Source organism: Setaria viridis, chromosome 5, assembly GCF_005286985.2.
Source record: "Setaria viridis chromosome 5, Setaria_viridis_v4.0, whole genome shotgun sequence".
In the NCBI taxonomy this organism is placed as follows: domain Eukaryota; kingdom Viridiplantae; phylum Streptophyta; class Magnoliopsida; order Poales; family Poaceae; genus Setaria; species Setaria viridis.
In genome coordinates, this window is record NC_048267.2 from 43,500,506 (window position 1) to 43,520,975 (window position 20,470).

The 20,470-nt window shown below is 48.9% G+C and overlaps 3 protein-coding genes across 4 annotated transcripts; all 3 read left to right on the plus strand.

Moving 5' to 3' along the window:
- Positions 1 to 2,452: 2,452 nt before the first annotated feature.
- On the plus strand, positions 2,453 to 3,530 carry LOC117855143 (BAG family molecular chaperone regulator 2). The gene is made up of 2 exons (XM_034737427.2): positions 2,453 to 2,906; positions 3,056 to 3,530. Exons 1-2 carry the CDS (start codon positions 2,651 to 2,653, stop codon positions 3,283 to 3,285), a joined length of 486 nt encoding a protein of 161 aa, XP_034593318.1. The 5' UTR covers positions 2,453 to 2,650; the 3' UTR covers positions 3,286 to 3,530.
- A 2,784-nt stretch (positions 3,531 to 6,314) lies between these two features.
- On the plus strand, positions 6,315 to 11,059 carry LOC117857808 (uncharacterized). 2 transcript variants are annotated; one of them, XM_034740676.2, is made up of 13 exons: positions 6,317 to 6,592; positions 6,684 to 7,362; positions 7,694 to 7,778; positions 7,896 to 7,985; positions 8,122 to 8,195; positions 8,732 to 8,816; positions 8,899 to 8,988; positions 9,116 to 9,246; positions 9,685 to 9,766; positions 9,853 to 9,900; positions 10,129 to 10,201; positions 10,279 to 10,382; positions 10,647 to 11,059. In XM_034740676.2, exons 1-13 carry the CDS (start codon positions 6,400 to 6,402, stop codon positions 10,764 to 10,766), a joined length of 1,854 nt encoding a protein of 617 aa, XP_034596567.1. In that variant the 5' UTR covers positions 6,317 to 6,399; the 3' UTR covers positions 10,767 to 11,059. The 2 variants fall into 2 exon arrangements, 1 of the variants encoding a protein (XP_034596567.1); XR_004640869.2 differs by lacking the exon at positions 10,647 to 11,059 and having other exon boundaries at positions 6,315 to 6,592; positions 9,853 to 9,928; positions 10,279 to 10,347.
- A 5,791-nt stretch (positions 11,060 to 16,850) lies between these two features.
- Positions 16,851 to 19,238, plus strand: LOC117854561 (uncharacterized). The gene is made up of 3 exons (XM_034736788.2): positions 16,851 to 17,012; positions 17,618 to 17,769; positions 18,803 to 19,238. The coding sequence occupies exons 2-3, from the start codon at positions 17,622 to 17,624 to the stop codon at positions 19,063 to 19,065; spliced, it is 411 nt and encodes a 136-aa protein (XP_034592679.1). The 5' UTR covers positions 16,851 to 17,012; positions 17,618 to 17,621; the 3' UTR covers positions 19,066 to 19,238.
- Positions 19,239 to 20,470: the final 1,232 nt, after the last annotated feature.

Below are 20,470 nucleotides of genomic sequence, written 5' to 3' on the forward strand. Positions count from 1 at the left end.
CTTATCCGTGCTGGAGCAGTACGACGAACGTTCCTGCTTGGCTGCTTCTCAGTTTCTCAGCGGCATGCAATGTTTTTTGTTGTGACTTGTGACTCAGCAGTACGCCCAATTGTGCTTCGATTCTCTCTGATCACCTTGTTTTAGGTAGCGTATATGCATTTCCCAGCTGGTGCATGCGTGTGCATAGTCTTTTTTTCTGTTGCGAAGACAATCTGGTAGCTACACCCATGGATGTTGCAATGATGCTTGATGGCATCGAATATGCAACGCACCGTCAGTACAGTAGATTACTGCCTTAATCTAATCCATCAACGCGGGGAGAAGGAGAACATTCTGCCATTCTTATTCCAGGATACCGTAATGAGGTTCCTTCACGGTTCAGTCATACAGCTTAGCTTCCTAGCTAGCGTCCATGTAGCCGTGGAGGTCGATCGTCAGGAAACGAACAGCAAGCCGAGTGGAATATGCACTTTTCAGGTTGTCCTTAGCGTCAACGTGAACCCTCGGACAGCGATACATTGCGCGTTACACGAGCCAGGTTGATGGCGGGACGCTGCAAAGTACAAACCCCAACCAACCCCAGCAAAGGCTTCGTCGCCAACTGTGAACTACCCGCAACCTACTCGACGGTCCAAAGCGAGCGCCCCTTCCGTGAAGCACCCGTCGGCACCGACCGAACCGAACCATCGCAACGCCAACACACCGGGCGCGCGCGCGCACGGCAACCAGACTACCAGAGGCCCAGAGCTCCATCGGCAGCTGGCTCCCTCCCTCCCTCCCTTGTCCGCACGCCGCACCCGACATGGCCGCGGGAATCTGATCGGCCGATCGGTTGCAGGGAGGAGAGCCTGCTGCCCGGGCTTAAAGAAAAGACAACCCGAATCGGCGTCGTCGACCAACGTGGCGGCTCCTCAGCGCCGGAATCTGATCACGCATCGTGCGAGCGCGGATCGCAGGCTCGCTGATCCATTAACTACTGTTCGCCTGTGCCAGGGGCGCCGAGCGACAGGCTTAGAATACGGCGCCGGGAGGCCCGGCGCCATGTGCTGTCCGACGCGGCAATCATCGTCGCCGCCGGCGGGCGCCGCGCCGGTGGAGGGAGGTGGCGTCGCGACCCCCGATTGTTTTCTCGTTTCTCCCGCTGACGCGGCGCCCGAATCCGGATTGTATCTAGTCGTCGTCGTATTATTCTAGGCTTACTAGCCAGGTGCATTTCATTCCGGCTAGAAGCCTGAAACACACAAAGTTTTTTTTGGGGCCAGGGGGCAGTGCTGACAAGCTGACGTGAACGGTCTCCCCTTGTTGACAGCACGCGCACATGCCGATGTTGTACGTACGAACGCATGGTCCTGGACGTATTTTCGGTCGTCCGTGGTGTTCAGTAGTTATATGCTTTCACATCTGATCCAATCCGTGGAGATCAATTATACCAAGGGTCCGTTGCTGATCATCCACCTTCATGTGCTGGATGGACCACTTTTTTCCATCAGGGGACACTAGGTGCCCGGACGACATAGCACGAACGATGAGATCTCTCGACCATCCTCGCTTTTCCTTCCGACTAGTAGAGTTTCGTTCATCTTCAATCTTGTGTCACCTCTTCCACCGTGTTTTTTTTACCGATGCTCACCCCGTCCACCTGCATCCTCCGTTCCCAACAGCGAGTGCACTCGTCCTCTTTCTTATAACATGTCCAAACCTAGCTCTTTTACGGTAACTTTTGCTTCTTCCAACAATGCCACCCAACCGCCGTCCTCCATCACCCGCGGCTGATGGCACTCTGCCTCGCCACGCACCTCCTCCTCTTCAAATACTAAGGCCCTCTCTCCTACACTTGACCCTCCATTGCGTGGTGGCAATATAGATGTCTTCTTCTTCTAGATTTCACACCGCAAAAACCTAGAAGATGTTTTATCCATTTAAAACTTTTTTGATAAATGATTCCATTTTTAACTATAAACAGGAATATACTATTTTATTCAGGCCTATCAAACAGTAAGCCCACATTGCAATGTGGAATGAACAGTACTCTAACTGCCGCTAGGAAAAACAATACCACACTACAGTAGAACGCTAGACGAATGGCTGCAGTGTTCCACATAAACAGTGAGCCGTAAGCAGCCAACTGCCGGGGGCGATGCGATTGATTCCGGCGGCCCCGCCATCCATGCAGGCAAAACCGTGTTCGCCACCTCCCCATGTGCTGCCGCCTCCAACCGCCGCGCTGCCGTGCCCCGCCCGGTCCTCCCCTCTCCACAGCGCGAAAAAAGTCTCAGAAAATCCACCAGCTTCCAAGCCCTTTCAGCGCTCTCGCCGCCTCGGCTACAGGTGTCGTCGTCCCCGTCACGGCCACCTCCCCTAGCTAATCCGTTTTAATCAATTAGCGAGGAGGAGGTCTCGGAGTTGTTAAACAAACACCCCGCTAATTAATCGCCAATCATTTCCGCCCGCACGGTGGACGTCTCGGCCCTGTCGCGACTTTAACCTCCTCCCGGTTTGTCCTCATCGCCCCGCGCCCCCCTCTTTAAAATCCCCGGCCCTGCTCCCAGTCCCCGGCACCCCGCCGGCAGCAACCAGCCAGCGATCGACCCAGACAGAGACAGAGGCACGGAGCACGGAGCGGAGCAGCAGCAGCTAGAGAGCAGCGGAGATGGTGAAGATTCCGAGCCCCAGGAGGCTGTTCAGGAGCCGGTCCAGGAGCACGGCCGGCAGCAGCGGCGGCGCGGACATCTGCGCCATGGTCGCCGAGCACGAGAAGATCGAGTGGGAGGTGCGGCCCGGCGGGATGCTGGTGCAGAAGCGGCGGACGCCCGAGGAGGACGCCGCGGCCGTGGAGTACATCCTCGTCAGGGTCTCCACCGGCTGGCAGTGGCACGACGTCTCCATCGACGCCACCGCGACCTTCGGTACGCCCACCGATCACGCGCCCGCCCTGCATTGCCTCTCATCTCAGTTTTTCCTTTAGTCTCTTCTCTTGTGCGATCAAATTGAAACTGAACGGAAAGCATGGATTGAGCTTGTTGCTAATTAAGCTGCGGTTTGCTCTCCGATGCAGGCGACCTGAAGGTGATGCTGTCGCTGGTGACCGGGCTGTGGCCCAGGGAGCAGAGGCTGCTGTACAGGGGCAAGGAGAGGGACGACTGCGAGCACCTGCACATGGTGGGCGTCCAGGACAAGGACAAGGTGCTGCTCCTGGAAGACCCGGCCGTGAAGGAGAGGAAGCTCAGGTCAACCACCTTGGCGCAGCTCATGGGGGTGCCCTGCCACTCCTTCATCCAAGTGTAGTAGAGAGACCGTTCCCTGATCAGTTTCTTGCCAGCTTTCTTTTTGTTTTCTTCTTTCTTTCGGTTTGTTTCGTGAGCGACCGAGCAAAGATTTCAGCTCGGTCTAACTGCAATGTTCAGAGCCTGCTGAGTTTGAGGGCTTGAATTCGGCCAATCGAATCAAGCCATAGGATATACTGTAAAACGATAAACACATCATGTAAATTACTGTGAACGGGTTTATCCCACTGCCACTGTCCGTGCTAATTCTTTGCTTCTTACTCTGTGTACATATTCTACTGTTGGGAACAGCAATACAGTTCATAATTTCACATGATGCTCCTGTAAATCCTTGCATTCTTTTCAGAATCACGTACATGCCCCCATTTTCTCCATCAGCTCGGCATGTACTGAACTCCGGACATGCTAGAGCAATTTGCGCTGCTGCTCGGTTTTCAGACCTGCTGTTTCAAGCTGCATTTGATAAAACCAAGCGGCAGCAGGTTTACCGGCGTGCTTGGTTCCCAGCCACGGGCTGCCACGTCACGGTGCGGCGCGCCACAGCCACGGGCTCCTTTTGCTATTGACTGTGTTGTGGCGGGGCGAGCTATGGCGCGGGGCACTGCGGCGGGGAACCAAGCACGCCCTACAGCTACGAAACATGTAGAAATCTGCCAGCTCGCGCTGAACTGCAAAGGTTGGACAGAAACCTGCTTTGAGCAAGCTGCCCTACCCACCGTTAACCACTACTCACAGAATCATCGCAGAATCATGGAAATGGTTGGCGTATTATCCGGACTCCGGAGAAAAAAATGACATGGTCTGTACTGTGGGATTTTTGCATGGAGAAAAAGTCTGCACTTTGAGGATCAGCACTGCAAAAGCACAATTATGTGATGGGACAGGTGATCGCACGGAGGGAAAAGTCTCCATCGGTTTCAAGTCGTTGATACGCTACGCCTATTAGGGCCATGTTTTTACCCCAACTTCCAACTTTGACACTATGCAAAAAGAAGATTCCCCATCACATCAAACTTGCGGTACATGCATGGAGTACTAAATGTAGATGAAATTAAAAACCAATTGCACAGTTTTGTTGTACTTTGCGAGACGAATCTTTTGAGCCTAATTAGTCAATATTTGGACAATAATTCACAAATACAAACGAAACGCTACAGTGTGCTACAATGCTGGAACAGGAATTTTGCATCTCCAAAATTGGCCAACTAAACAAGGCCTAGGTTTGTGTTTGGTTCATCAGGTTTTTGCATTATGTTGGGTTCGGTTCGGGAGTTTAGGGCGTAATCAACCTGATAAACATGTGTGTATTAGGCTGGCTAAGATAACAGGACGAATTGAAGTTGAAGCATGGTATTAACCACTAGGGGACAGTTTCACTTTCACTAGGCATGTACTGTGCATCTGCCCTTCAAGAAGCAACAGGCATACGGTTACCAGACATATAATCGCCAGCTTGCACTCAGGTGCAAAGTTTGAGCAAAAGCCTTGCCTTTTTTTTTAGCAAGTTGTCAAGTGTCAACCGTATACCTGAACGAGATCGCGTGGTCTGCAGACTCTGATGACGTTGGGTACAGAAAGTTCAGGAGTTTCGAGGCGCTGCTGTTCCTACCGTATCCCGAGCTAGCAGTTTTCACACACACAACTCGCGTCACACTGCGCTCAGTGAGACCCGGCAGTAACAAGGCAACGACAGTGGAGCTTTACCTCATCGACTGACCAAGTGATCAACTGATCATCGTCGAACCAAAGCAAGCAGCTACTACCAGATACCGTGAACTACGCCCCTGAGGCCGTGTCCGATCAGGTCCCGGGCCAGAGACAGGGACGCGAAATCTAACTCGTGATTATCCAATCCATCCCGGCGCCTCGACCCAATCCCCTCCTGCACTCGTGCCGGAAAGGGAGGAGCGGATTGAATGCTGACGTCCCCCAGCCCCGCGCCGCCGGCCCCCCCGCCTCGTGCCGTGCCGATCCGCGGCGCATGTGCCGGGGCACCCAGCGAATCGGCGCGGACGGTGACGCGCACGTACGCGACACCCCCCCCCCCCCCCCCCCCCCCCCCCCCCCCCCCCGATCAAGTTACTTCCGTTAATAACAAAATGGGATTCCTCGCGCCGCGCCCGGCACGTCGCGGTCTCGCCAGTCGGCCCAGCCGCCACGCCGCGCGGCTTATCGGAACGGCGGGTTCAGCGCTGCCTGCAAGCGCGGCAAGGTCGGCACTCGGCAGCCGCATGTGCGGGGGTTTCGACACGGAGCCCATTGGATCGCGCGCGTATCTATCCTGTGTCCGCCGCTGCCGTTGAATCATGGATTTGGTACGTGCCCATCGCGGAAAACGTGCGTGAGCTCCACCGGGATCATGTTTGATAACTTTGCTAAAGTTATTAGCTAAAAGTTACTAAACTTTAGTCATGGTTGTTTGGATCCATGGATTAAACAACATTTAATGAGGTGGAGAAAGATCCGTTTGCCCTTAACGAGAGAGAGGGTATCCAGACACGCATTAATGGGGGCAAAGGGTGTCCACCCTAACTTTTAGCAAGGTTTTGCAACAAGTTGCTAATGGACTAAAGTTTAGCTACCAAAATTTAGCAAGGTTCAGCAAAGGTGTTTGGCAAATTTGAAACTAAACTTTAGTTGCTAAAGTTTAATAAGGTGGAACCAACGACCCAAGATCGCTGATCCGCAAGTCTTACGCAAGTAGCCAAGTAGGCAAAGCGTGACCACAGGTAGAACATGTTGCTGCTGGCTACATCTACATGCACGACAGCACGAGAGCCTGCCGGGGCGTCTAACCAGCAATAACTCCCTCGGATGCACAGTTGCACACGAGTACAAATGCGATTTCCATTTCAAATTGTAAACGAGGCATTATAATTTATAAAAAATTGTAAACGACGCGAAAATGGATTACTAGGAATGTTAGGTGGGCCGATTACTAGGAAACTTGCGGGTTATTGGACTGGGCCTTTAAGTATTCCAACATTCGCACAGCCAGCAGTACACCTAGATAGAGACCCCACCTGTCAGCACGAACCCAACAACAGTTCGGGCTCCCGGCCCACAACGCTGCTCCCTTCGTTAGGACCCGGCCGGACCTCCGCTCACTAGAGCGATGGCGGAGATCGCCGGCGACGAGGTCCCAGCGCCTCCTCCTCCTGCCCCCTCAACCTCCGGCGAAACCTCCGGAGGACAGTCTACTTCTAATCCCACATCTACAGGCAGCAGGAATCCGCCGTCGCGCACGACGAAGCCCGGCGTGAAGCGCCTAGTCCTCACCGCCTCCGTCCTCCTCTCCTTCCTCCTCGGTACCACTCGCCACCTCCCCAAGCTCCCGCGGCTAGTCTTTTCGACTCCTGTCTGTATAACTCGCTAGCATCTCCGTTTCTCTCCTTGCAGGACTGCCCTTCCTGCTGAAATCCACCGAGATCCACCGCTCGCCGCTGCCTTCCGACGCAATCACCGCCCTCGCCCACCGCCTCCACTCCAATCCGCCATCTTTCCCCTGCGGCCTCCACGCGGTCTTCCTGCGGTCCGGTTCCGACCCCTCCGATGCCTCCCTCGCCAGTCGCCTCGAGCGAGCGATCTCGGCCCAGCTCCAGCTCCTCCCGGCCGCTTCCACTGCCGGTAATGTCTCGGTATCGGTCACCGTAGAGTCGGTTGGTGGATGCTCCAGCAGCGGCAGCGTTGGCTCGCGTTGGGAATGCGGCGTTGTGACCACTGCGGACCTGGTGCTTGGTGACGAGGTGTTTGATGAGTTGCTGCACTCAGCATTGGGCAGCGGCCGCGGGGATGGGTCTAGGGTTTACACTGTTGTGGTTGTGGAAACTGGTGATGCAGAGGGAATGAGGGTTGTCATTGGGAAGCATCGGCATGCTTGGGTGGCTGGAAAGGTCGACGAGGCTAAGGCTGTGTCAGTTATTGGGAAGGTATTTGTCAAGTATTTCATGAATGGCGGTGTTGAGGAGGGTGAGACAGGCATTGGGAAAGGCGAGTTCATGCCAGTTGGATCAGATGGAAATGTCGTTCTATCCTTTAGCTTGTTGAATGCTGATCCAAGTGATTGGGTGTATGATTGGTAAGAACAAAATTCATGAGTTACCTATACGTTTGTTGTTGCTTTATTGTTGTGCCAATATTCCCTTCCATATCAAATTGCTAGAAAAATTCAAATTCTTTTTTCCCATCATTACATCACATCAGTTAGATGTTTTAGTAAAGTATAACATGTTAAAAGATAAGGTACCTGTGCATTATTACATCACAGTATCTAGATTATGGGGATTATATTTCTTATTCACATCAGTTAGATGTTCTGTTGGCTGTGCTTAGCTTCTTGCAGAGATGGAACTTATTTCCATTGCTGCTGCTGCTGTTGGAATTCTTACACTCAGGCATTTTACATGCAGGGAGTTTGAAAAGATTGGTGAGAGGATGTTAAATCCTGTGATTGAGGCACTGCGGCCTATTGCAGAAATTAATATAGAGAGTCAGGTGCCAATTTCCTTACTTAAACTAAGCTACCTTCTTCCATTTTTTTTGAAAATGCTGATTTCCTTTTGTTTTAGGATCATCAATTTAATAAGCAATAATTCCATTGCTTCTTTTCAGGTTTTGTACCACACTCCTAAGTCGTCCTATTCTTATTCTGATGATAAACTGGGTGGCAATGTCCTTAGTATGGGAGACATTCCTTTCTTTGTATGTTTCTGATTTGTCTTGTAGAAACTATTTGCTATTGATTGTACTGCATTCTATGGATAGCTTCCCCTAAGCATATATAGTGGTTAACGAGATCGACAACTTAATCATGCCTTGAAAAATATGATTTTGACAGGTAAATTCAAATGAGTGGCACTTGGATACATCAATTTCAGCTACAGGACAATCAAAAGTTCTTCAATTTGTGGTGTATGTTCATTGGAACAAACTTGCTTATCAATATCTGTTTTTTATTGTTGTTGTTTTTGTTGTATAGTATTAAATTTTATTCTCAGAGCCTCAGAACCATGATGTAATTTAATTTTTTCTCTCCAACAAATTATTAAAAGTTTTAGCTTGCTTATTAATCCCTGGTTTTTTGTTGTATAGTACTAAACCTTAGTCAGAGTCTCAGAACCATGATTTAATTTTATTTTTTTCTCTCCAACAAATGATTAAAAGTATTAGCAGAATGCATTTTGAGTTTACTCCTGCTGCTCCAAATTTTTCTTCCTGTTTTTAATTATTACAGTCTCCTTTTTACTAAAATTTGATGAAATCCTAAGAACCCAAGCCATTATAGAAAATGGCAAAATGCCATGTTTTCACCTTGATCTCTGATTTTCAAGTGTCAAGTGTGCACATACAAAAGGTATCAGCTCGATTTTCATCGATCAAGTTCGCTATTAGTTGTACAAAATATTTATGTATGCTCATCTGAACCGTCTATTCAAATAATCATTCAGATACATTCCATCTGCAAAGGAATGCCCATTGTACTTACAACTTCCTGATGGTGGGCTTTCAAAAACTAATGCATTTATATCCCCTGTAAGTGCTACTATACCTGCTGTGAAAGGGAGTAATACTACCCATCTTGCTATTTACTTAACAGCATTATCCTGTTTCATAGATGTGGGGAGGTGTTCTTATCTGGAACCCACCAGACTGTTCACTTGGTTCCCAGAAGACTCATGGTACCCGGAAGAAAATGTTATCTCAGGTGTGCGCAATTGATCATTTTCTTGCCTCTTTGATATCCTGGCATTTTCATATGGAAAAGGTCACCCTTTGAATCCTGAAATACCTTCTTTGCAATAGCATTATTTGTTGATGCCTATGTGAAACAGGAACTTATGGAGACTCTTGAAATCTTCATTGGACAACTAAGGCAGTTGTTTGGTCTAAAACCATCTTATCTCTCACAAGATATGGACATGCCAACTAAATTTGCAGTTAGTGAAAAGGGGTTCACAGAATGGTAATTTCTTTTCTCAACTGTCTTACTATATTTACCACATTACAAAATTCATTTTGCTATGGCGAAACAGAATACTGCACAATCTGTAATTTCTATTCCATATTCATTGCCCCATTGGACAGCGGTTTGGCCACCATTATTATTGTCCTGAATACCAGACTCTGCATATTCTCAAACCATCAGTACTATAGCATGCATCACATTGCTTGTACACAACATGCTGTAGAATGTGGCCACCTCATCTTTTGACCTCTTAGTGTAAGATCGATCAGGGTGAACCGGGCCTTCACCAAAGGTAGATGATCCTTGTATCTAGATGTTCTAGAGTTTGGTTATGAACACACTTGTTGACAGTCGCAAATCATATCTATCACAATAAGAAGTCTAGTAAACCTCTAATTGGATTATCGCGCTTCTAATTTCCTCTTCTTCCTGCAGGGAGTTAGATTTACTATATAGACATCATGCATCTTCCAATCTTTTGTCATGTCTCACCACCTTGGAGTCTCTATCCAGTCTGGTATGGCCCATTTTGAAGCAGTGCTTAATGATATACAAGAGGCTGTTCTGCACATGGGCACATACTAATGTTATTTCTGTTGCCAGGTCCATTCTCTCCCAAGAATGATTGTCATGGATGAAATTGGAAGACAGGTCCGACCATCTACCACTCTTGCTAAATGTACAGCTCATTGATCTGTAAACTAGCCTTTATCTTTCTACCCTTTTGGTTATGCATTCTTAAAGCAACGGAAGTAAATAGTATCTTTGTGCTTAAAACACTTGTACATGGGTGCTGATTGTTTGCGATCTTGATTATAGCATAATGTCACTTAATAGAGAGATTAATCTTGTTCTAACCATTTAAATTTTATTTTCCAGGTTGAGCTCTCTCTTGAAGCTGCAAATTTAGCTCAAAGAAATGCAACTCTTGGAATAAGTGACTCTTCAGCAGGCAAGTTTACAATTATTCATTTGCATAATGTCCTGGCACCTTTATGAACAGTTAATGAGAAGTGTGCTGATGTACAGTATCTGCAACAAGAGCGAGGGCATTGGCTGAGGAAGCATTTTTCCACCCATCCATTATGTCAATCAGTTATGCTTCAATAGAGCATTATTTTGCCATTTACATGGTGAGTACATTATTACAGGCTTCTGTTGAAACTTTTATGATTGACACTGATTTTCTCTGATCCTAAAAGTAAAGTAAACAGTATGGTTATTGTTCGATTTATTGATTATGGATTTTAAAATCTCAGATTCAGAGCTTTCCATTGCGCAACTAACCTTGTCAAACTGCAGAAAGATGAAATAACATCTATACAGTGTACATTAAAATTCATGTGCATGTCCAGTCGGTAATCGGTACTACATTAAGCACTTTGTACTTCCTGCAGCCATTTTTCGCACCAGTTTCCTTGCATGTGCTTCTGGCGGCAATCAAAGAGCTAAAACGTTACAAGGCAGAGCGAGCAAAATATTCAGCAGTTCTTGCTTCCCGTTCGACATCCTCCTGATCTGGTGGTGGTTTAGGGCAGCGTCACTGCCTGGCACTTCATACAAGTTTGACTGGGAGGTCGTTGGTCATTACTGGCATCGTCAACTTGTTCTGGTGCACACGGAAATGGCTGGAACGTCCAGCTGATGCTAGGCTGAGAAGTAGACACACGGGTGCTTATAAAGCTAGCTGTAAGTTGTAACTTGCAACCCATATTTTATCGCTAGATTTAGAAAGAATGGACGTTCGGGTTTCTGACCAAAGATACTGTAATGGCTAATACATCGATGCAATTATCTGTGTGTTTGGCAACCGAGCGGACCTGTGTTGGTTAAAAAGAATACTTTTTTTGAAGTTTTAAAAATAATAGTTACTGAAAGGGTTTGTGCGGACACAAAGAATTCGGATCCTGGAAATTGGTAACTGGACGCAGAACAGATGAAGCGAAAAGTGGGGGTGCAATCCGATCGCCTCAGCCCACAAAGCCCGGCACCCAAGACGGTCGCGGGTTCGCCTCCTCCAACCCACAATCCGTCTCAAAAAAAAAAAGGTTCCCATCCCACCCGACGCTGCGGTCTCCCTCGATCTTTGCGACATGGACGACATCCTCGCCGCCGATGAAGCCCCGTACGCCGACCACCTCTTCTTCGGTTGCCACGACTACAGCAGCACCGTGGGTGGCTACACCCTACACCGGCCTCGATCCCTTCGACTTCGACACTGACGTCATCCCGGCCATTGACGAGTCTGAGCGCCCCTTCGATCACGGTTGCGCCGGCGGCGGCACGTTTGATACGCGGTCGCCACGCTCCCAGATGCGCGAAATTGTTGCCGCCAACGCCGTGCAAGGGAACGTCGTCGGCTGCTTCGACGCGAGCGACGACACCGACGTCGGCTACGTGATCCCACTGGACAGTCTGGGCCTCGATCGCCACGACATCGACGACTCACCGGCTACTGCCCACACGTTGAAGTCGAACGCATCTTCGGACTTCTCTCCGCTGAGTCCCGACGCCTCGCCGCCGCGATGAAGATGCCATCTGCACGGGCACACCAGAAGCGCTGCCGCGACACTGCGGGCGATGACATTGACGTGGGCGGGGCTCGCGGCGCCCCCCGGCGCGCCACCTTCGCCGTCGAGGACGCGCGCCCAGCGGAGCAGCTCGAGCCGGCAGAGGCATTGAAGGACGACGGCTCACGGCAAGAACACACTCCGTTGGAGCCTTGCAGTGTGAATAGGGATGCGGCGACCCAAGTTTCTGAAGCTCAGCTCCTGCAAGAATTTGGCAGCGTGAAGCGGATGTGTCGACACAAGTTTCTGAAGATGATCTGCGCAACGACGGCTCATGGCGAGAACACTCTCCGGTGGATAAAGACCAGGAACCCTTCGATTCCTTTGTACCTACTGTGCCGGAACTGCTTCCTGATGCGGCGACCGGCGTTTATGAAGATGAGCTGCCGCCGCTGCCGTTCGATGGTTCCGCTGACTTCACCGAATATGCAACTATTCCCTTCCAGTTCGAGGCTTACACCGCACCGATGGACCAGGAGTTCGTCGGCTTTCTCAACTTTTTCTGTGAGCAATGGTACTGATCCCCGGATATCTCCTCCTACGTCAGTATGTGCCAGTGTTCAACTATGGCACAAAGGCCCTGCTGCTATGCTGTTATGCAGGCTATGATTTTGAATGAGCTACTCTGTATGGGCAATTTGGCACTCAAATGTCTGAATTTCTTGTGTGTCAATCATGTACTCTGTTTTTTGGACTTGTTCCCCCTTTTTTTTCCCACTTCTTCTTTGACAATGTGATTGCTTGAGATATATGCATCTGTGACTACTTTAGGCCTTGAGGGCATATATTAACAATACAAAGATAAAATTCTGGTGCAAGAGACAGGAATTAAAGCTTTTCGAAAAAAAAGGGGTGAATGAAAGCTAAGAGTCTATGCATGTGCTAGTTTCCTTGCATGTATTAACAATACTAACTTGCCCAAGAGAACTTGCTAGTTAAAGAAAAGTGATTATCAAAGACCTGATCAAGATAAAATTGTATCTTTTTCCCCCAGACAGCTTTGGCCAGTAAAGGGTTTTGTCAACACAGTGCTGTTCAAGATTCAGATTTTAATGTACATTAAAATTCATGTGCATTCTTAATCGGCACTACATGAAACAACTTATACTTTCCGCTGCTGCTGGCTGCGACCGAGCCTTTCTGTATTTGCAGTTTGGTTTTATCGACCGGATCCTTTCTTGTCTGACAATGTGATTGCTACAATCTCTTTATCAGTGACTACTTTAGGGATTATTAACAATTAATATAAGATAAATTTCTGGAGAAGGAGACAAGAATACATAATTGGATGAAAGCTATGCCCTTTCACATCCAACGAATATTCAAAACCTACAACTAATTGAGGTTTTTTTTCCCTGACAGATTAGGCCAGTGAATAGCTTTTGCAACACAGCACTGTCCAGATTAAGATTTTCACTTTTACAAGAAAATTTTTCTAGCTGACTTACTATATTTACCACAGCACAAAATTCATTTTTGCTATGGCGAAACACGTTATACTTTCTGCAGTCTTTTTTCGGTTTCATGCATGTGTTGCTGGCGGCAATCAAAGAGCTAAAACGTTACAAGGCAGAGCGAGCAAAAATATTCAGCATTTCTTGCTTCCCAGGCGACATCCTCCTGATATGGTGGTCATTTTGGAGAACATCATTGCCTGGTTCTCAACTTGTTCTGGTGCACACGGAAATGGCTTGAACGTCCAGCTGATGGCTAGGTTGAGAAGTAGGCACACTGGGGTGCTTGTAACGCTAGAAGTAAATTGTAACCCGCATTCACGTTTCAAAAAAAAGGAGTTGTAACCCACATTTGTTGTTAGATTTAGAAAGAATCGACGTTCGTTCATGTTTCTGAGCAAAACTGTTGTAATGGCTACTAAAGCATCGACGCAATCGTATGAGTGTTTGGCCATGTTAAAATTGTTACTGAAAGGGTACGTGACGAACACAAGGAATTCAGATTCTGGAAAATTGTTCCTGGACAAAGCTGACGCGTTCGATTTGCACCAGCCACCAGGTGACCAGGGTTCGAGTCGGACTAGGGGAAGACCGCACTGATATTATGTGGATCCCGCCCTCCTTGCCCACAGGCGACAGCCATCACCGTAGCAAAGTTCCATCCCACCCGAGCATATGGGCGACGCTGCGGTCTCCCCCGATCTCTGCGGCATGGACGACATTGTCGCCGCCTTGGAAGCCCCATACGCCGACGACCTCCTCGGTCACTACGGCTACGACTGCACCGCCGGTGGCTACAACGTCCAACAGGACCTCGATCCCGCCGACATCGACGTCATCCAATCCGTCGACGGCTCAGAGGCGGTGCGCCGCTTCGATCACGCCGTCGCCGCCGGCACGTTTGACGTGCCGTCGCCTCGCTGCCAGGAGCGCGACGCCGTCGCTGCCAACGCCGTCCAATGGAGCCTCGATCTCAGCGACATGGACGAACAACACCGTCGTCGGCTACATGGTGCCACTGGACAGCCTGGGCCTCGATCCCCACGAAATCGACGCCTTCCTCACCGGCGACTGCCCTGAGGTTGAAGTTGAACGCATCTGCGAACTCATCTCCGCCGAGTTCCAGCGCCTCGTCGCGGCCAACGCCGCCGCCGGCGCGATGAAGACGCCATCGGCGCGGGGCCAGAAGCGCTGCCGCGACACTGCGGACGATGACATTGACGCCGGCGGGGATCGCGGCGCGCCCCGACGTGCCACCATCACCGCCGAGGGCGCGAGCCCGGAGGAGCAGCTCCAGCCGGCACTGAAGGATGACGGCTCACTTTAAGAACATGCTCCGGCGGCTCGTGAACCATCGCAGCCACTCGGTTTGTCTCTTGCAGCGTGAATCGGGACGCGGCGACCCAAGTTTCCGAAGCTCAGCTCCTTCAAGAATTTGGCAGCGTGACGTCGACGCGCGATGTGTCGACACAAGTCTCTGAAGATGAACTGCGCAACGATGAACACTCGCCGGTGGATGAAGACCAGGAACCTGTCGATCCCTTTGTACCTTCTGCGCCGGAACAGCTTCCTGATGCGGCGAGCGGCGTTAATGGAGACGAGCTGCAGCTGCTGCCGTTCGATGGTTCCACCGACTTCATTGAAGATGCAACTGTTGGCTTCCAGACGGCGACGGACCAGGATTTCGTCGACTTGCTCGGCGATTTCAACAAGGGATGGGCAATTTGGTTCACCAACGAGGACTCTAAGTCATGGGTTCATTCTCTCTCTTTTTTTTTTTTTGAAACGAAGTCATGGGTTCATTCTGACTAGCATTTGTAAGAGTGAGTTTACTGTCGCTACTAGATCACACATTCCTAGCACTTTGAGGAGGGAGAATAACACGGATTGGATGATGTCATGCAGCCATCCGTCATCGATACTCTTAAATTCTGGATTTTTATAGTGACAGACCTTCGATATGCACCTTCATTGAAGTCGCTTTTGCGAGACTCCACACCGGATCCTCGTCGACATGCACCTCTTCATTAGGATTCAGATGGTAGAAACTCGCCGGACTTCAACGAGGCCGTAGATCGCGACAGTTCCAAGAAGGACGACCACTGCACTAAAGCAGATGCAGCTGCAGTGCAAGGCGACAGTTCTAAGAAGGAATGTGGACATTCTGCACTCTTGAATACGTAAAGTGAATCACAGTCATGATCTGGATCGAGTTTTCAAATTTTAACTTGATCATATTAGACCTTGGTCTGCTCATGTGGGATATGAGCTATCTTCCTTATTTTCCTATCTCCTCTCTACTCTTTATTTGAGTCTCTCTTACACATAAATACATCCATTAAAACCCCACAATGATAGGACGCCGCCAGTCAAGTAATCTTGCGGATCTCTTCGTCTCTCTTATTCTTCATTCTTTTCGTTCCTATCTGAACCAAATTATTTGTTATTTGCCGTGTTTAGGATTCATAGCCTTTCTAGTAGGAGGTGAAATCTCGCAGTACTGATTCGGCCCACGTGCGCTGCCGCGGTTCCTGACGCGCGACGCGAGCTACTAGCCAGGGCCCACCGCCTACGTGCCCAGTGTTGCGTCCGTGTGGAACGCGCCGCTGCTGGTTGCCTGGAGTGTTTTTTCTTTTCCATTTTTTCATTCAATTTTTTTCTCACCATTCTATACTAAGTGAATATCGTTTATGCGTAAAAGTTGATGGTAAATGTTATGCTTCTAAGTTGTGTATATAATAAAAAAAATGTGCTATAAGATTATCACGTAAGTTGCTGTTAGGAAAAGTTATGCGTATAAATCATGTGTATAAGTTACAATTTTCTAAAAATAAAAATTTGAAATTGTTTTTTAAAAGTTGTACGTAGAAGTTGTATAAGTTCTGCATGTCATCAAAGTTGTGCCAAGAAAGTTGCTAGTACAAAGTTTTAAAAATGGAAAGTTGTAGGAATTAAAATTTTCCAAAAATGAAAAGTTCGGGGAAGCGAGGCGAGCTATCGAGATCGATCGCTGGGAGGCTTCCTGGCGCTCGCGCGCCCATTAGTATGGCCTGTGAAATCTGCCGCCGAATACCTATTTTTGAAACGCTCTCTTACCAAGTTTACATACAATTGAGGAAGTAAGACATGTAGCATCAAAACTACTACTTTTTTTAGCTGCTTGTCGGTATCAAAGTTGCTAACCTCTATCAATGCAAGTTGTAGAAGGTAAGCGTGAGGTCCTCAACTTCAAACATGAAGATCAATTTCCGGAGCAAATAGGTAGCTGATAAACGAACCGAGGGAGTAGACCTGAGCAAACTTGGCCCAGGCTAGTCCTGCCCAAGCCCGTGGCTTTTATAGGGCTGGGCATAGCGCGCATTTTGACGGTCCGAAAAAATATGGGTGGGCCAAGCTCGGCCCGATTATTTATTTTTTTTAACTAAAAAAGAGGGGGCGTCCGGTTCGGCCTGAGCCCAGCCTAAAAGCTATCCATGAACCAGCTTATCACGTATTTTAGACTCGAATCATTTCAGATTTTTTACCGACCCAACCCGTATTTTGCTCAGGTCTGCGAGAAATAATAGGAAAACGTAGTTTCAAGCGCAGCAAATTACGCCTCCGCACGCGCACCCCCTCTCGGTACTCGATAGCCACAGCCGCGCCTCCTTCTCCGTCCGAGCTCAGCCGGTCTCTTTTCCTCTCCTCCGATTCGTGCTCGTCCAGCTCTGGTGGGTTGGGGTACACGTCCGGCGACGAGGTGGGTCCTCTTCCTCCTCCTCCTCCTCCTCCTCCCTCTCTCGGATTGAGGCATGGTTGTGGCTGGGTTAGGGTTAGGGTTTCGGGTTCGGGGTTGTCGGGGGGAGGGATCCATGGCCGGCGAGCTTAGAGGAGCGTCTGGCGGCGTCGGCAGGCACGGCGCCGGTGGAGGATTGAGGGTGGCGAAGCGAGGCGGCGGGCGACAACCGGCGGAAGGGCCGACGTTGGGGGCGAGCGGCTTCCTCAGTTAGCGAATTGCGAGGTGGAGGGCGGTTTGTGGGTAGCGCGGCCGGCGGCGCCATTGCCGGCGGCCGGGTGCGGCGGTGGCAGGGGCAGTCCGGGTTCAATGAACCTATACTGTTTATGCCGTCGCCCCAAATCTTGCATGTGCAGGCTTTAGTGAAGTCCTTATGTAGCAATATTTGAACTTTTGAAGCCATCGATTGTAAGTGTAATCTAGAACACGATATGCTTCCTTGTATGCTTGCTCTACACTTTGCGGGACTCATCGCTACTGGAATACTTGTTTGCGCGTCGGATTATCCTACAGACCAGATGTTGTTTTGCTTTGTTGTGTTAACTTTAGTTTGGTTCTTCTTCTTTCAGCGAGATGTCTGAATACCAGAACGTTGTTGGGGGAAGGCTGAAGCTGAAGGGGAAAGCACTGGATGTGAAGGAAGGTGGAGTCAAGAAAAAGAAGAAGAAGAAGCAGCACCGTGAGGAGTCATCTCAGATCGGCCACGACGAGCTTCATGAAGGTATGTCTGATTATTGCACTGGCCTGTTTTAAACCTTTATCAGTTCAAATTTGAAATTCCTGACCATTTGTAATGAGAATTATGATGTGTGGTGTGCAGTGATACCATTTGGCTGCTTGGTTGTGTTCACAAGAGTGCTGATAGTTTCTGAGTCCCTATGATATGAACAATTGATTTAGCTTGTTTGATTGGTTACTTAATTTGTGGATTACCTTTGTTTGTCTGAATGCCCTCTGTCTGTACGTATGTCTGTGCCATCAAATACAGCATATAGACTACCAATGTTTTTAGCATGAATATCTACTTGTTTTTTTTTCTTGAGAAGGATGAATATCTACTTGTTACATAGATGCCACTTGTGTGTATTTTGGTTACAGTGGTTTGTAGTTTATACTGCCTATGGGCAGCTGACTACCTTTGCTACTTGGCTCTATAATATTGTCCTAGAAAAAGGTTAGTGCCATTACTAGAGGTACATGTTATGTGAAGTTTGTGCTGATAAGTGTGATTATAGGCTATGTGAACTTGTTGATGCAAAAAGCAAAAAGCTGAGTCTTGTCATTTGTTATTAGTACGAGCACCTGTGATGACAAAATACAGTCAGATTTCCAGTTTAGTGTTATGCCGGGATGAAAGCCATTCTTCTCATGTTATTAGTTTCTGTCATCTTCAATCCAGCCAGGAACTAACAGCGTGAGAAGGGGAAACTTATTTTCAGCAAAATGCATCCAGAATTCACTAAAATAGTCTGCAAATCTGGGTGCAATCTGCCTTGAATAATGGCATGTTGATTGCCCTAAAAAATGGCATGTTGATTTTACCAGTTTCTATAATGCTGAGAGAAGTTGCTCACTATTTGTTGGTAAATTAGCTAGTCATCCACTTATCCATGCTTGGTTTGTTTCATCCGTCCAACTCTACTTCATTGTATACATCGTCTCACCTTTCTGTTTGTGTAATAACTCCATAAATGTAAAAACTGCTTTCTGCTGAATATACTTGCTTCATATATAATTCAATGGTTATTCTTCAGGGGGAAGCTCTGAATTGCCAACAGATCCTAACAATGAGCTGACTGAAGCTGACAAGTTGGGGGAGGAGGAAGGGAACCCACACCCTGACTACGACCACCTCACACCAGCCGAGCGACGTTACATGGAACAGAAGCAGAAGATTGACATGCAGAAGTTGGCCAAAGTCTCCAACAAGTCGCACAGGGACCGTATCCAGGACTTCAACCAGTACCTGGCAAACCTCAGCGAGCACTACGACATCCCAAAAGTTGGTCCTGGCTAATATGGACAAACTGCCTTGCGTCACAGAAACGATTGTATGCTTGGCCTATTAAGCCTTATGTTGCCTTATATTCGCACGCTATGTGTTATCAGTATGTTGTAAAACAAATCGATTGACACTGAAGACAGTATTTTATTTCAAAACCATGTTCCGAGCATTGGCTATTTTGAGTATCTGTCCTGCATCTTTCAGTTCCTGTGGCTTATTTTCATGCGATCTTGTCGTTTACTGTTGATCTTTCCAGGAAATTCATTTAAGTGGTGTTTTTTTGTTATAATCATTGAAGTGGTGTTTGGTTGGACTGTTTTGGTCTGTATTCTGTAATCTTTTCATAGCGGTATCCATTACCGTTGGACGTTGGTTCCTGTTTGTTTCTGATGGGCTGTTAGCAGGGGAAGTTAGCAGGTCGCAGCGTGATCTGTTACGAGCTGTGTAAAACTGATACTCGTGATCGGTGATTCATTATCAGGAAGCGATTCTCCCAGTCGCCTCGCCGCCGCCACCGGATCATGAACTCCAGCGATGAATGAATGATCCCTTTACAAATGCCTCATCAACTTGGACGTATGACAAGATAAATTAGATATTATTACGTCAATTGGCACATCAGCCTAAGTACTTGGGGGGGAAAAACAGAAAATACAATATTTTCTCTGGGCTACGGGCATTCTGATCTGATGAGCAAGCTAGTTTCCCCTTGGACTAATTGCAGAGATGTGAGCCTGTGACTCGCGCATCCGGTAAGTGCAACAATTCAGCATATGCTTTGGTACTGTGATGCGGGCATGGCAGAAAAATCTGTTCCTTGGTCAGCCTGCTGCAAGACGTGCCATCGATTGTGCGCCACCGCCTCCGGTGCGGCAGTGCCGTCCAAAGAGACACGTACTCGCGATGGCGGACATACTGGGATCGGACTCGGACTACGCCGCTGACTCGGGAACTCGGCGTGCATCGCCGTCGCAAACGCGAGGGCCAGGCCACGCAACGCAACTGGCCGGCCGGGGGTTTAGATCCAGCGGTTCAGCATGGCGCCCGACGCTTTCCTTTTTTTGCTTGCTCTTACCGTAAGTACGTGCAGGAACTCAACAAGACGCGTTTCCACGCGAGTCCGACTCGGAACGTACACTTTTCATCCATAAATATGGGCGTGCCGGTAGCCCACAGCATCATCCCGAATCCCCCGATCGGCGATCGCTTCGCATATCATCCCCTTGCGAGTTGCGATGATCATGGACGCCGCCGCCGCTGACGCCTTGCGCCCTCTTGATCACAACGGCGACACTGTCGTCGGCTACGTCGTCATCCGGGGTCCTCTCCTCGGCCACCGCGGCGGCACGGACCTCGGCTTCGAAGGTTACGGCGGCGGCGATGGCCGGCTAGAGGCAGCCGAGCGCCTCCTCCGCCT